Source organism: Oreochromis aureus, linkage group 2, assembly GCF_013358895.1.
Source record: "Oreochromis aureus strain Israel breed Guangdong linkage group 2, ZZ_aureus, whole genome shotgun sequence".
NCBI classification, from domain to species: Eukaryota; Metazoa; Chordata; class Actinopteri; order Cichliformes; family Cichlidae; genus Oreochromis; species Oreochromis aureus.
Window position 1 is genome coordinate 33,449,466 of NC_052943.1, and position 14,968 is coordinate 33,464,433.

General features: G+C 42.6%; 1 protein-coding gene across 2 annotated transcripts in view; it reads right to left on the reverse strand.

Moving 5' to 3' along the window:
• Nucleotides 1-1,699: 1,699 nt before the first annotated feature.
• uvssa (UV-stimulated scaffold protein A) overlaps nucleotides 1,700-14,968 on the reverse strand; it is a 33,561-nt gene continuing 20,292 nt past the window's right edge. Inside the window, exons 10-15 of one of the 2 annotated variants that reach the window (XM_031733651.2) lie at nucleotides 9,632-9,839; nucleotides 9,205-9,333; nucleotides 8,841-9,024; nucleotides 8,638-8,749; nucleotides 3,021-3,198; nucleotides 1,700-2,423 (exon numbers count right to left, since the gene is read on the reverse strand). In XM_031733651.2, the coding sequence (XP_031589511.1) occupies nucleotides 2,330-2,423; nucleotides 3,021-3,198; nucleotides 8,638-8,749; nucleotides 8,841-9,024; nucleotides 9,205-9,333; nucleotides 9,632-9,839 (905 nt within the window). In that variant the 3' untranslated portion in view covers nucleotides 1,700-2,329. Of the gene's footprint in view, nucleotides 2,424-3,020; nucleotides 3,199-8,637; nucleotides 8,750-8,840; nucleotides 9,025-9,204; nucleotides 9,337-9,631; nucleotides 9,840-14,968 lie in introns of both variants that reach the window. The other variant, XM_031733650.2, reaches the window with a different exon arrangement.

Sequence of the window (14,968 nt, forward strand, 5' to 3'; positions counted from 1 at the left end):
TAGCTAAAAAAACTAAACTAATGTCCAGTCCAGTGGGACAGCAAGGAAAGATGACAAAAAATGATTACTTACTTGCGGTTTAGAGGGTCAAGCTGAAATTGAAGCAGCCATTGAAAGACGGGAAGAGAAAGATGGCAGCTTGGTCAGCACTAGTGGCCTCTATAATGTATGCAGATACATGCGGGCCGGAATCCCCCACCCCCACCCAGCGCGCCCCCGGACGCCAAAACAGTGCCAGCAGAGTGAAACTGAAAAATGGTTTGAAACCGAAAAAAAATGGATTGAAACTGAAAAAAAAAATTGTAAGCGAAAACAAAAAAATTACAGTTTCAATTAATTGTTTTTCACTATCAAATATTTTTTTCGGTTTCAATACAAGATTTTTCAGTACATTTATTTCAGTTACAATATTTTTTTTCGGTTTCAATATTTTTTTCGGTTTCGTTTCAAGGTGGCATCGTTCTGATTCCATAGAACCCACTGTTATGTAGCAGGCTGTAAACATGTTCAGTAGTTTTTGCTGTAAAACTGGATGTTTTAACATGACGGTCATTGAGGACTCACTAACTTTTTTTAACCAGGATCAAGTGGCCACTAGAGGAGCTGCAGGTTTTAGCATATCTTAATAATAATAATAATAACCAGCCTTCAAATGATGGCTGATGTTTGGACAGTTGTGAAGGGAATAGTTCTGTTGACGCAAGCCAGTGGTCTCAGATCGCCCAGAATACTCTCATTAGATTTGTTATGATGTCATCATTGCAAAAGTACTGACTGAAAAACATGTTCCATGTGCCTGTCAGACAGTACAAGGACGCCGTGTCTGCTGGGGAGGAGTGCTGGTGGATGCACAAGGCATCAGATCAAGGCAGCAGCAAGCAGTGAAGCCAGGAGAGGCAGAGCAAATCATGGATGAGCTGAGGCTTTAAGGTGTCCCAGGCGAGGCCAGGACCAACCCTACAAAATCCACAATCAGAAGTCAGTGGAGTACAAGTTCCATCCATTCATCCATCCTCTCCTGCTTATCCAATACAGGGTTTAATGGGGGCTGCAGCCTAGCCCAGCTGTCATAGGGCCAGAGGCTAACATGAACACTCACATTCACACTTACAGCCAATTAAGCTGACCCCATGTATCTCTTTGGACTGTGGGAGGAAGCTAGAGAGAACCCATGCAGACATGGGGTTCTCCACACAGAGACCCTGACTGGATGTGAACCCAGGACCTCCTTCTTAATGTGACACAACAGTGCCAACAATACCATGTTGCCCCTACCAGGCATCATTAGTTGTGCTATGAGAAATGTAGGATCTTGTGTTACTGAAGCTAAATGACATTTCATTTCAACCATTTTTGAAAAAATATTCTCTGTAAAACGTGTAATTTGATGGAAATGCATAAATGTGCTGTCAATGAGTTCTTCATTAAGTGTAGAGAATCATAGATCATAAAACAGATGCAAATCCTTTTTCTTAAGCTGCAGGATGTCTGCTATTCTCGTGATATGTCACTGGAATGTAAACCAAACATGACCTGTCTTTTCAATATAGTGTTGCAAATATATATTTATTTACTCCCATTAGTTGCCACTTATTCCTAAAATAGCTTCACATCAGAACTTTCCCACAGTCAGTGTTGTTGTGCTAAATGAATCTCGTTTAAAACCAGGACAACAAAAAGGCAAAAATGTAACAAGATGCAGGTTTGCAATTTTAATCTCATTAAAAAGCATTTGAAACCTGTCAATCACACAAAACACCAGTGTAATAAGAATATAGAAAGTCTACAAATCAGTTGATCATTAGATTTAGCAATCAGCTGTCAAAGAAGTGATATCATATGAAACAAGTTTCATGTCCTGTATCGAGCATCAGCTTTGAGGTAGAACACACAGAATCCTTCCAACTGCTTCAAGCTGTTCAAACACCTTTATCATCATATTTATCATATCAGCAATTATTGAAACATTTCTTTTTTCATTACAAAGAAACAACAGCTCTGGACTCTTAACATTACACCTTTATTGTACAAAACAGTGGATCAGGTTTGGTGATTCAGTCTTCCAGCTTCTGCCTCCTTCGCTGTTCCCAGCACTGTTCCTACAGAGTCAGCCTCACATAAGCTCAACTACAAATACAAAAAGTTCCAGTTTGAAATGTGACAATGCATTCTTTAGCTCCTTGTTTCCCTGAATCTCTACAAGAGGTCGTGACATAAAAGAGACATATAAATAACAAACGATAAACACAGGAGCGGTCCTGTAACGGGGGCTGAAAGGTTACTAAGAGCAACACTCCATCCGTCTGACTTCAGTTAAAGGCACACGAGCTTAGTTGAGAGCATAGTTGAACTGGTTGGAGAACTTGTCGTGTTTTCTCTTGTCAGCCTTATTCATCACCTGAGCCACTCTTCTCAGGGAACTCCTGCAGGGAGGGAGAACAGAGCAGGGAGGAAAGCAAGAGAAGGACAATGAGAAGGATTGATGGGAAAAAATCCAAACAAACAACAACTTTAAGCCCAGGAGCTAAAACCCATTCTGCTCATTTCTAGCTCCATATTTCTACTCTTAGACTGTGATACTTGCCTCCACAGTTTAAATAATAATGAATCATTAGTTATTTTATACTGGGACTTGGTCCAGGCCTTCGACTAAGAGCACTTTGAGGATCAACTCAATGGTGCAAAAATACAATTTCATGTCTGTCAAAGTGTCATCTGTGGATTTTTTTGTAGATTGTTGTTTCTTGTGATATGATGCTAGTAAGTAAAGTGCCTAAAATAAACTGATTAATTGGGTCTTTGCTAAACTGTCATTTATGGGTAGGCTGGCTGAGTTAGGTGTCTTTTTTGAGGCCTGTGTTCAGTGGTTCAACTTTATTTAACTCGATGTATGCCACACTGTTTTGTCTTTGACAAAGTTTCCATCTTTTAGTTAGTTGGTCGTTTCCAGTTTCACCAAGCACATGTTCTTAGCTCCTACACTCAGAGAATCATCTAGAAGCTGAAGTTAGCATTCGTACTTGTTAAAGACTTTTTTCTCTAGTCTGCAGCGGGACGTGTTGGTGCTCTGCTTCAGGTCGCTGAGGTGGGGGTATTTCTTCTTCTTCCCTTTCCTTTTTTTACCGCCCAGCCGGTCAGAACCCAGGTCCTCTCCTGTTGCTGCCTCAATGTCTCGCATCAATTCTGCATCTCGCCAATCTGCAACAGAAAAACAAATGTTACTCTGCTCCTGGAGGACGTTTAGGATTCTCCCACTCTTCATCTCACCTCATTCAGAGAGATGAAGAGGGGTGGCCCGGTACTTTTGTCTATACAATCCAGCAACAGCGGGAAAAGATCAGAGGTCCTGAGAAAACTATGAAAACTTTTCATTTTGTCCTCTTTTTTCATTTCAGCTGAGGTTTGTTCTGTGCAGCAACACCTGTGGCTTTGAAGACAGCAGTGAGCATCACTGTGGCATCCTGTAGCAGCACAGCCATGAAATACCCGCTCACCATCGGACCAATTCATGTCAGCCTGGACTGATATCCTGCCCCAAGATCCCTGCCAGGACATTATGTTGTCTTCAATGAGACTTGGAACCAGTATTTAATCCAATATGGCCATTAGGAAAATGTTCCCTGAGATCATAGAACAAGGCAGCTGAGGGGAATTTTCTCAGACTTCTACACACACTATTAATTATTTAAAAGAATCCAGGTTTTACTTTTTGTCCAGCTTTTCTATACAGCCTATGGACTAAGGTTAAGACAAGGACTGAAGCCTTAAACTGGACTACAAAAACAAACAAACAAACAGCTATTTTAAAATGTGGATATTAAACTTCTTTCTGCATGCGTACTTCACTTGCTTTGTGTTTTTCAGCCACAAAGGCCTGGTGCGTGTAAGGTTACTCCCTGTACGAGCTGCTATGTTAGCCCAAAACTTGAACAAAAAACAATTTGACTGAGAAGTGTAATAAAGTAATTAGAAGTGATAATGTAAATGAGCTCACAGCGGCCGTCCTTACAGAGCATGGGTCGTAAACAGCGTGCCCTACGGGCTCATTCGGATGCAATTTTGGTGTTAATGAAAACTGTAACGTCATAATTCTGGCTGATAAAGTAAAAGCAGCTGTAATGCAGAGTAATGACGATCTAAACGAAGAGACATTTCTAGTTAATGATGTACTGCGAAGGAATTCTAGATAAACCTGCGGTAATGCAAAGTAATTACACCGTGATTGTGATGGGACTGAAGCCACACTCAGTGCTCCGTCAAAACACTGACCCCAGCTCAGAGTGAGCGTGCACGCAGGGTTATTAATCAGCTGCTCTGACCCCGGGTCTGACTGGGCCTTCAACCATCCCTCATCACACTCTCACACACACATGAGCAGTAATTGAAAAGCAGCTGGTGTATTTAGGGGAATCATTACTGCTATAAGAGGAGCAGCTGCATTTACATTCATGTGTGTTCAAAGTGTGTGTCCTTTGTCACTTTGTTGTTGAAAGTTTCAGAGAAAATAAAGAGAAGAGATGAAAGAACAATCAAAGGAAAAGCACGAGAGGAGGAAAAAAGAGGCGAGCGAGAATAACAGTGGGAATTTAATCAGTGTTGCAGCAGGGCTCTTTTCTCCGTCAACACCTCTTAGTCCATCCAGCTGGGGTCTCTATGTGTGTGTGTGTGTGTGTGTGTGTGTGTGTGTGTGTGTGTGTGTGTGTGAGGGCAGGGGGCAGAGGTGTGTGTGCTCCTGGGGTCTGTGGTTGGTTCAAATGTAACTCGGCTACGCATCACTTAACACAAGGAGCCTGCAAATGTGTGACAGAGTAGCACAGCATCCATTTCCCTCCTCCCTGTCAATCACCTCAATGGACTTCTTATTTTTTAGTATGTGTGTGTGTTTGCGTGTGTGTGTGTGTGTGTGTGTGTGTGTGTGTGTGTGTGTGTGTGTGTGTGTGTGTGCGCGCGTGTGTGTAGGTCTGAGTCAGACGCATAATGCAACACACATCTTATTATAAGACGAGCAGAGCTCAAAAACAAGAGTAACACAGTCATGAGAAAAAGAAGATTTTTACAGACCTCTGTGTCTCTGTGTAGTCATGTAAAAATCAAAGCATGCCCCATTGGTCAATAAATTATAGAACCACCTTCAGCAGCATTACCTTGAAATAACTGTCTTCTGTGTGAGTTGTAAGTTTTCATACAAATAATAATAATTCTTAGTGTAATTATTAGTAGCTAGCTGGCCGTTTGTTCTTATGCATGGTTAAAATTTGTTCTCTAAGTCTGAACGTGTTAAAAAGTTTGTACGTATGATTTACACACACATTCTCATTCTATCTTGAATGTCACCTGTAACGACCTTTCATTAAAAATGACTTCCATTGTTGCTAGATGTCGTCACTTGCAGTATAATATCTTGGCACATGGATGCTGGAGAATCTGGATTTTGGCAGATGTATTCTATTTTTTCTTGTGTCACTTTTTATTGATTCATTTATTTATTTTTAAAGGGTCACCGCTCCTGTGTGCGCCTCTGCAGGCTCCCACCTTACACCTCAGACACTATTCAACTTTCTAGTTGGGGTGGCTGTAGCTCAGGAGGTGGAGCAGGCTCTCTAGTGATCGAAAGGTTAGTGGTTTGATTCCTGGCTTCTCCAGTTTCCATGCCTAGTATCCTTAGGCAAGATACTAACCCCAGGTTGCTCTCCGACGGGTGAATGTTCGTGAGGAAACACTGAAAACTTAGAAGAAAAGTGATTGGGTGAATGTGTTGTATAGAGTGCTTTGAGTACTCTGGGAGAGAAGAACAGTGCTATATAAGAGAGAGTTCCTCCTTATTTCTTGCCTAGAGGTGCAGGCTCCTCTAAAGCCACATCGTCACCACCGCTTCTCCTGGAGAGAAACATGTTTCCTTAGATTGAAAAACGGGGGCGGGGCAGTATGCAGATAGTAGTAGAGATCCTACAAGGTGTTGTTTCCGAACGAGCCCGACTTGCTAATGTAAAATGGCAATAAGAACAAAATAGGCCGGTACGCACTTTTCATAAACGTTGCGTGGGAACCAACTTTCTGCGCAGAATAAGAACGATTCCATACAAATATTAGTAAATGGAGCTCGTCTTGTGTTTTGTACAACTTTTTACAGAAAAAAGCCAAGGCGTTCTTCTGGTGACCCTTCCAAACGCTGGCTGTTAGTTTCTCTAGTTGTACTGTCATAAACTCTAACATTTGACATTCTGAGTCCTGCAGAGACTAAGATGGAACTGGCATTTTTTTTGTTTCTCTGAGCATGGGAGCATCCCAGCATATTCACCCTACCATGGGTGAATATCCTGGGATGTGTACTCCTGGAAAGATGGTGACTGTATTGATTGTTTGCACTTGTGAATAATGTTTCCAAACAAGTGAATAATCTTAATAAACTTCAAATCATCTGGTAATGACCACGTAACCTCTCTAATACTGATGGGCAGCAACAGTTGCTGATTTCTTTCGCCCTGAATGCTCCACTAGTTCTGCTTTTTTCCACATGCTGATGAACAGTTAATCAAGTGCACTTGATTAAGAGCATCGGGTTGCTACTAAACTCCTATGGAAGCAGTAAAGCAGTACTTACTTCAAAGGACTGTACAGAGTCCTATGAAAACTTTTGTGGCTACATAGTAGCAGTACATTTCACTAACAGTTGTAAATAGAACTGAGTGACCATAGCAACAGACGCCTCTGCAGTGTTTACCAGAAGACTGAAGAATAATCTTCACTATGATTTACAGGCTGTAACTTATAGGGATCTGTGTTCAATTTAGCTTTTAATCTGGAAACTTGACAGCAAATGGATTCAATTAAAACACAGATATTTATAATCTTTGATTTCCTCCGTTCCCTAATTGCATTTTGTGTTGTGGGTGTGTCTGTCTATAGTTTTCAATTTCTAGTTTGGTTGTTTTTTTGTCATTTCACACCCTAAATAATAATATGGATAATAAATTGCTTCTACTTTCTAATAAGTTAGACATAGTTTCTTTAGGCCGGCTGTGTGCTTCCTCACCACCTGCTGCTTCTCATCTGTCAGTGACCGGCTTCATCAAACTCCATTAAGAAATCCTTTGCTGCCCTACTGACTTCAGTATAAGGAAGCCGACCAGGAAGACTGACACTAATCTCAACCGGCTTCACATCAGCCAGCTCACCCTGTTGTACTTTGTTGACTTGTGGTTATCTGAAAGCAATTAAGCAGGAAGGTTCAGCTATTGCTTTGTGGACACTGTAGGATTAACATAGCTGTAAAACATAAAGACACTGCTGCTACATGACTGACAGTAACTGAAAGAAGACTTCCATGATGACAGTGCTCTTGTACGGCAAATGTCACTAACAGCTAAAGTACTTCTTATCCTCTAAAAGCCTTTTTCTCAGCACTTTCAGAGAGGTTTCAGACTGCTGACAGATTGTGCTGATGGAATTTTATGGTAACCTTACATCAGGTGAAGCTTTTGATTTTTATTCTGTGGCTGACAGAACTTTTTGGTAACACCTTTGTGCAGCTGTACTGTTACAAATACACTTACAGTCAGAGTCTGATATAAGCTTCCTTGGAGTGGTCTACAGGGGTGGTTACTATGGGCAACCCTCGGCGTGGATATAAGGCAATAATTAAGTAAAAATGATTACGTTTGAGCGTAGCTGCTACTTTAGGAAGTGGTCTGTGTGTGTTACTGGCCGTTTAGGCTCACTGTATGTGCCTGTGGAGGTTTGAAGAGGTAAAAGCAGCTGAGGCCAACAGTTCATCAAGTTATTCAGGCCAGCGCCCCCCTACTGTGAAGCTGATGTGTGTGTATGTGCGTCTAAGACTCTTGGATCGATATTGTAGTTGGTAACAAAAGATGCTATTTCACAACTCACTGGACTGCAAGCTACGGCTACAGACACTCTCACACACACATGCACGCACGCACACACACACACACACAGCAGCTGGTTAAGACACTGCAGGCAACTGCTGGACATCCTGCAGACTGAAGACGCAGCCACACGACCTGAGCTGTCCCTCACATACACTCATTTCTAATTCTGTTGCTCTTGGTTACTCTCAAAGAAAAGCTGAGCATTTTTAACTCTTCCACCTCTAACTCCAGCTCCAGCCTGCATACATCATAGAGCTCTCACTACCACCTCGGTCACACATCACCCTTGACACTCACCTCCACCTGCACTCACTCATCGTCACTACCTCTGCTATTACACCTGCCTCCGTCTCATTTGTGCATGTTTTCCATCTCATTTCTACAGACTTTCAATCCTCTCTACTCCAGAACATACCTTCACCTCTCCAGGCTTGACTCCCTACACTCACTTCGAGCGTCTCCATAGACTCTGTCACCCTGTCCATAACCACAGGCTCAAAGGTAAGCCCTGATGTAATCCCAGATCCACCCAGAACCGGTGTCCTGCCATCGTCATACATGTCCTCCACCACCCTCGCATATTTCTCTGCTACTCCTGACTTCCTTCTCCTTCCTCTAGAGTCACAAAGACTCAGTGCAACTCTGTGCGCCCTTCCCTTACAAACCTTTGATGCTATTGTTAAAATTCAGTCCTCTGATAACATTTCTTCTGTGTGATTCAAATCTGTTTGTATTTTTCGCTTCTCACCAGGCTGCTGCTCTCTCTTCCTCCTTTCTTCCTGCTCCTCCCTCTCTCGGTCCTCCTGCCGGCAGGCTCGACCCTCCTGGTCTCGTGGAATGATGGGGCCATGGAAAGGACACTGAGGAGACACAGGCCTTGCTCAGTTTGGGGAATCAGAGGGAGACCTACAGTTGCTCACTTTATGAGAGACTCCAAGTTTATCCTGTTACCTTGAAGCGGTCCTGCCGCTGACAGAGCTTTCCATCACTCAGTGGAGCTCTGCAGAAATGGCTAACAGGAACGAAGCTCCCAGGGAAGGAGATGTATCTGCTCCTGCTCTCTGCCAGCAGCTCTTCATTCTCCACCTCCTCCTCCACCTCTGCTGGAACCCAGAACTGGTGCTGCGAGGCTGACCTGCAGCAGAAAGAATGTGACACATGGTTTACAAATGTTAAAGAAGAGTAAACACACTATAGTTTTAATATTATATAAAAATGATCCTTTTTACTTTATCATCTGTGACACAACACACAGATCAGTAAACTAGGGACAGTTAAGTGTCTGCTGGGGATGACGTGCTTGTCTGGTGCATACTTAATGATCCTGCCAGCGCTGGGCTGCTCCTGACCCCAGTAGAACACGTCCAAACCAAATGGAACCACTGGAGCATTGACATTGGTCTGCTTTGAACTGGACTGAGATGAACTGGGCTCTGAGGAGCTGCTGCTAAATGGAACACATTTGGAGAACCATTAAAAACCCACACACACACGGACACGCACACACACAGACCTGTTTAATATAACGGTGTCAGTATACGCACAAGTAATCCCTGTTAGCTGTAGGCTCAGACTTCACACTGTTCTAGTCTCTCCTTTATATTTAGAACAGTTACTGTCACTGAGACATAATACGGCAGTGTTACTATATGATTATAATGTAGTGTGAAGAGGAGGGGGTGGGAAATGATTCCTGGGGGTTTAAAGAAAGCAGACCTGCAGAGGCAGCGATCAGACTTCACCTGGATTCTATGGGCGGTGGCATCTTCTCTCTAAGGAGGTGCAGTGTGGCGACGACAGAGGTTGGATCCTGAACCTCTTCTGCAAGCTGCTTTAGGCGCCTCATTGAAGAATAGGAGGAGGAAGAAAGAGGAGGAGCTGCAGTTTTTTTAGTGGAAGGTTTCTTTTCTGCGACTGATCCTGTTGAGGTGGAAGGAGAGGGATCCAAACCTGCGAGCAGAGAGAGGTGGATATCAAGATGTAAGGGCTGGTTCATCTGACATCTGGGTTTATTTTCGCTCCAGCTCCCAAGAACTAATGGTGAAAACACGCAGCTGCTGCTCACTCTTCCTTCCTCTAATTAAAATGGCCAACATCAGTGGTGATCGCTAACATCACCTGCTCATTAATGTCACCTGAGAACATGGCCACTGAAACTTTAGCATGATTCATGTGGTCTCTCCAAGCTGCTGAACTCTGCCTGAGCCACTCACTCTCACATATTTTGCTTCTTAGAAGCCAGACTTGGATTTTTTAAAGCAGTATTGAGTGACAGTTCTTCAAACTTTCACAGAACTTTCTGAACCCTGAATTGTGTTCATTGGAGTGTGAGCATGTGCACACGTTAGACAGAAAGTAAGTGGAGAAAAATAGTGCTGAATGTGTGTGTGAATGGGTCAATGAGGCATGTATATAAATGAGTATATAAAGAGAAGTCCCCTTTTATTTTCTGCCAGCATTGGTACATCCGAGCTTACTGACTGATTTGGAGCGCCGACAGGAATGAAGACAGACCTCCAGCAATGTGGGGTTATATCTCCAGGACAAGTGAAGTCAGACGCTGACTGTTTTGTGTGTGTGTGTGTGTGTGTGTGTGTGTGTGTGTGTGTGTGTGTGTGTGTGTGTGTGGTCAAGCACAATATCATCTGGAGTCTCTGGGGATTGAACAAGACTTAAACACACACACACAGCAGGTGAGATCAGAGGGATGCAGTAAGCCGAGAGCTGCCAACATGCTGATCCCAAACATTATTAGGACTGACCCGAGTGCTTCAGGGATTCAATCACTGGCACAAGATACTAACACAAGTCATTCACACGGTGGACAGTCTGTTCAAACAATAAGACAGGCTAACTTCATACTTTTCGACTCCTTCTTCTTTAATTAAACGGTACACAGACTGTTTCTTATAAAGAGCTTTTCTTTTCTATTTGAGCACTCAAAGCACTTTGCAGCATACTCACTGAGTCATTCATACAAGCACTACTTCCTATGGGTAAGTGCTTTCTATCTAACATTAACACATATTCATACTCCAAAGGATGCACTGGAGAGCAACTTGGTGTTGGTATCTTGGCCAAGGATATGTGGCATGTAGACTGGAGCAACCAGGAATCAAACTAGCAACCGTCTGATAAGTACATTACCTGCAACAACATTGAACTAGAAAAAGAAAACCAGTTAACTTAATATAAAAGATGGCTAAAGCTACTGTGACATCCACATTCGATTAGTAAAGTTCTGTCTTAAAGCATCATTGTTACAGTCACCTTCTTACAATAATCACAAAATGATAAGCAAGGGATGAATTTGAAGGACATTGTATGCTCACTGTAGCCCTGCCAGCTTTATCATCCTTCTGGACATCGTTTACTAAATGGACATCATGCTATTTTCAATAACACTCAAAAGTAGTAGCTGAGGCCACAAACCTGTCAGAAAAGCTGCGTTTCTGAGGCCACAGAGCAAAGAAGCTGAAGGTCATTTTCCCCCTGAGCTGGTGGCTCACAGAAGTAGCCACGATCTGGCCATCAGGAAGAATGCAGATAAAACACCTGGAAGACCTTAGAGGTCTATCATTTATACACAGTCGACTGGAAAGCATGCATTAACTGAAATAACTCAGTGACACAGTGATGCTTTAATCACTCTGTATTCTTTTCACTGTTTGAGCTTTAACCAACACTCTTTGTGTCCTCTTCTCCTGCACTGGGTTCTTTTGGGCACGAACTGCAGAATCAGTGCCACCAGCTGTTCCTGCTAACAACAAACTGCTAATATAACAGCAGTGGATGGAAATGGGGAATAAAGTCAGGGACAGGGAATAACGACATAGCAACTGTGATCACAATTTCCATAATTTACTGCTTTGCAGATGGAGTTAGTGAATCTGGAGAAGATACAGGGAGTCACCGGAAACGAGATTCGAGATTCGAGAAGCATCTAAAATGACAGAAAGTAATCGCATGGATTTTACAAGCCATCCTGAAGACTGACTGTGCAATAACTGAGACAGGATCGTTGAAACAAAATACATCTACTTCCAGAGACTGCACGTGTCCCAAACAAAACCCCAACAATTCAATCAACTGGTAAACATCTTCCTGCCTTTCAGCTGTGCAGGTGCAGGCATAGATGGAGATCTAGGTAAGCACACATTTCCTATATCAGAGATACGATAACGAGACATGAAACTCAAAGTGAAACTCAGCTGAAATCTATGGGACGATTCTGTAAGAGCACAGCTCATGATACCAGTATAACGTCCAATAAATGACATTTGTTGCTAATTTTGTGTTTTTTGTTAAAATCAGATTTGACTGGTTAGTGTAGTTTTACATGACGGGGATTTTTAAAATAATTCACGGCGCTTTCCCAGTTCTTGGAGATTGGGAATTAAAAATACCTCACCGAACACACACACACACACACACACACACACACACACACACACACACACACACACACACACACACACACACACACACACACACACACAGACACACACACCTGATCATTTCAGAGCACCAATTGAAAGAGGTTAGTCTGCTTGTTGTGGATGTTAAGACACACAGATCAATGGGAGGAAATGTGTATAGTAGTGTGTGTGTGTGTGTGTGTGTGTGTGTGTGTGTGTGTGTGTGCACACGCGCGCCTGGGTTGTTAGAAAAAGAGACAGAAATGCGGGGGTTTAACAGGGTGCAAGAAAAAAAAGAGTGAAAGAGAAAGAGAGGAAAGGCAGGAAGAGGTATTGATTTTCCCAGGTTAAGCAGGGCCTGTAATTAAAATGTTAATTTGAGAAAGAGAGCGATAGTGTACTGACAGCAGAGAGAGGGATAAGAGGACTGATAATCAGGATGACAGAACAAGACAGAGGGGTGGAATGAGAAAGTGGAAAGAAGGGGACACGGGAAGACGGGAAACAGAAGGAGTGGACGAAGTCAGGAAGAATTGAAAAGAAAGAAGAGGAAACGCTAAAAAATGATAAATGTGATCCACGGGCAGAGATGAAAAGAGTGAGAGGAACTGAAATGCTATTGTGATCAGGGAAATTAGGAGAGAAAGGAAGAATGGATATGATAGGGGAGGAACAAAGACAAACTCTCAGCCATCCATACATCGGATTTTAAAATCCAACTCTACTTTTGATCCTACAGGAGCATTAATTCACCAGGTCAGACCCCTCACCTCTCAACCCAACAGGAACAACTTCTTCATTTAGTGAAGACAAAAATTAAAGCAGAAAAAGAAATTAAGCTGCCCGTCTGAGTAAATGCAACATTTGGTGTTAGACATTTACATTTCAGCTAGGTACTCACTACAACGTGTTACCAAGGGTTCAACAATCCATCCTTACAATTATAATTATGCAAGAGCAATTTGTCCAATCGCATTTGAGTTTCTGAAAACGTGTGGACTACATCTAAAAATCAGCAGTAACTCCTAAACATCTGGATTAAAGATGAAAGCCTGTACTTGATTCTTTGATTGAACATCCACTATAGTGGTATGTGCAGGCAAAATGACAGAAAGTCCAAATACTTCTTATTTCTTTACAATTTAAACAAGATGGCAATGGTACTGTGTGTGTGTGTGTGTGTGTGTGTGTGTGTGTGTGTGTGTGTGTGTGTGTGTGTGTGTGTGTGTGTGTGTGTCCATTTGACGATGGGTGGTAAAATCTGAGTGCAGGGCTAATAGGGGCTCATTAAAGAGGTTGCATTGTTAATTTGGTGTGGCCCCTCTAGATCATTACCTAGCCCACTAATCACCCTGACAAACACGCACACACACACACACAAGTACACACGCACACACACACACACAGCTGTTTTGGGTCCATCAGATATAATCTAATTACTCTAACGTCTAACTGATTAGTAATAGAGGGAGGCGGGAGTGGATGGGTTCACAGGTAAAACAGGCTCAGTGTGAATGTAATGACTCAGGAAGGTGGTGCCAAGCACTCACTGGGGGTCAAAGGTCACAGTACAGCCAAACTACATAGCTGAGCCAGCAATAAGTGCCTGGGCAACAACATCCTGTGTTATGATGTCATTAACACTAACACATAAATATGATCGGTCTCTCTCCTACACACACACACACACACACACACACACACACACACACACACACACACACACACACACACACACAGTATATAACTTCACATATGAAATGGTATGAGTGATGGAGGGGTGGAGGCAGCGCTGCTCATGGCAGAGCACACTAAAATCCTGAGAGAGGTTTTAGTATTTACGGTTGCCTGGAGCTTGTACCTCGTATTAAAAACAGTCAAACTGCAACTTATATTTGGAAAAAATGTTATTATGTAGCTGACATAGCAATAAAATGCACAGGCAGCTGGTTATTGACCTGAACATTTGACCTTTAACCCAGTTTGCTGCCTGGAGGCTAGACATGATCCATACATGTCCAATGCAGCCATGGTATACGAGGGACTCTCACAGCCATTCATATGTAAGCACCAGAAAAAGGCTTGCAGAAACAAGAGTGTCTCTATTACAAACCTACGCTGCCTTCAAATCAGGAGAGATCAGCACACATCATGCAGTTTGGCTCATTTCAGCCACCAAACACCTTTGGCAAACTCCCCATAAGAAACTGGCTTACTGTTTTTTTTATTTTGTGGGAAATCACAACACAACTTTTGTTTCTTATATTTTTAAAGTGACTCCTATTTTTATTTTATTTGTTTACTTCTGAGTGCAAGAGAACGCAGCTTCACTGTAACAGACATCTGAGATGGATGCCAGCAAACGATAAATTTTGAATTTTTACCAAGACATGGACTAAGTATTAATTTATTAAAGTCGGATTAGTGTGTGATTAATTAGGGGAGAGCACACAGAAATGCAAGAGCTTGCCTAATCCAGAGCGAGAACGGTTGTACCAACACATCCATGGAGCAATCACAGTCAGCTTTGTGATTTCCCACAGAATCACAAAAAACATTATACCATTCTCTGGTGAGGAGTTTATCAAAGAGTGTCTGGTCGAGTCTGTCAGGCTAAAATGCCCTGAAAAAACAAAGAATGAGAATGTGGCCCTCTCCAGG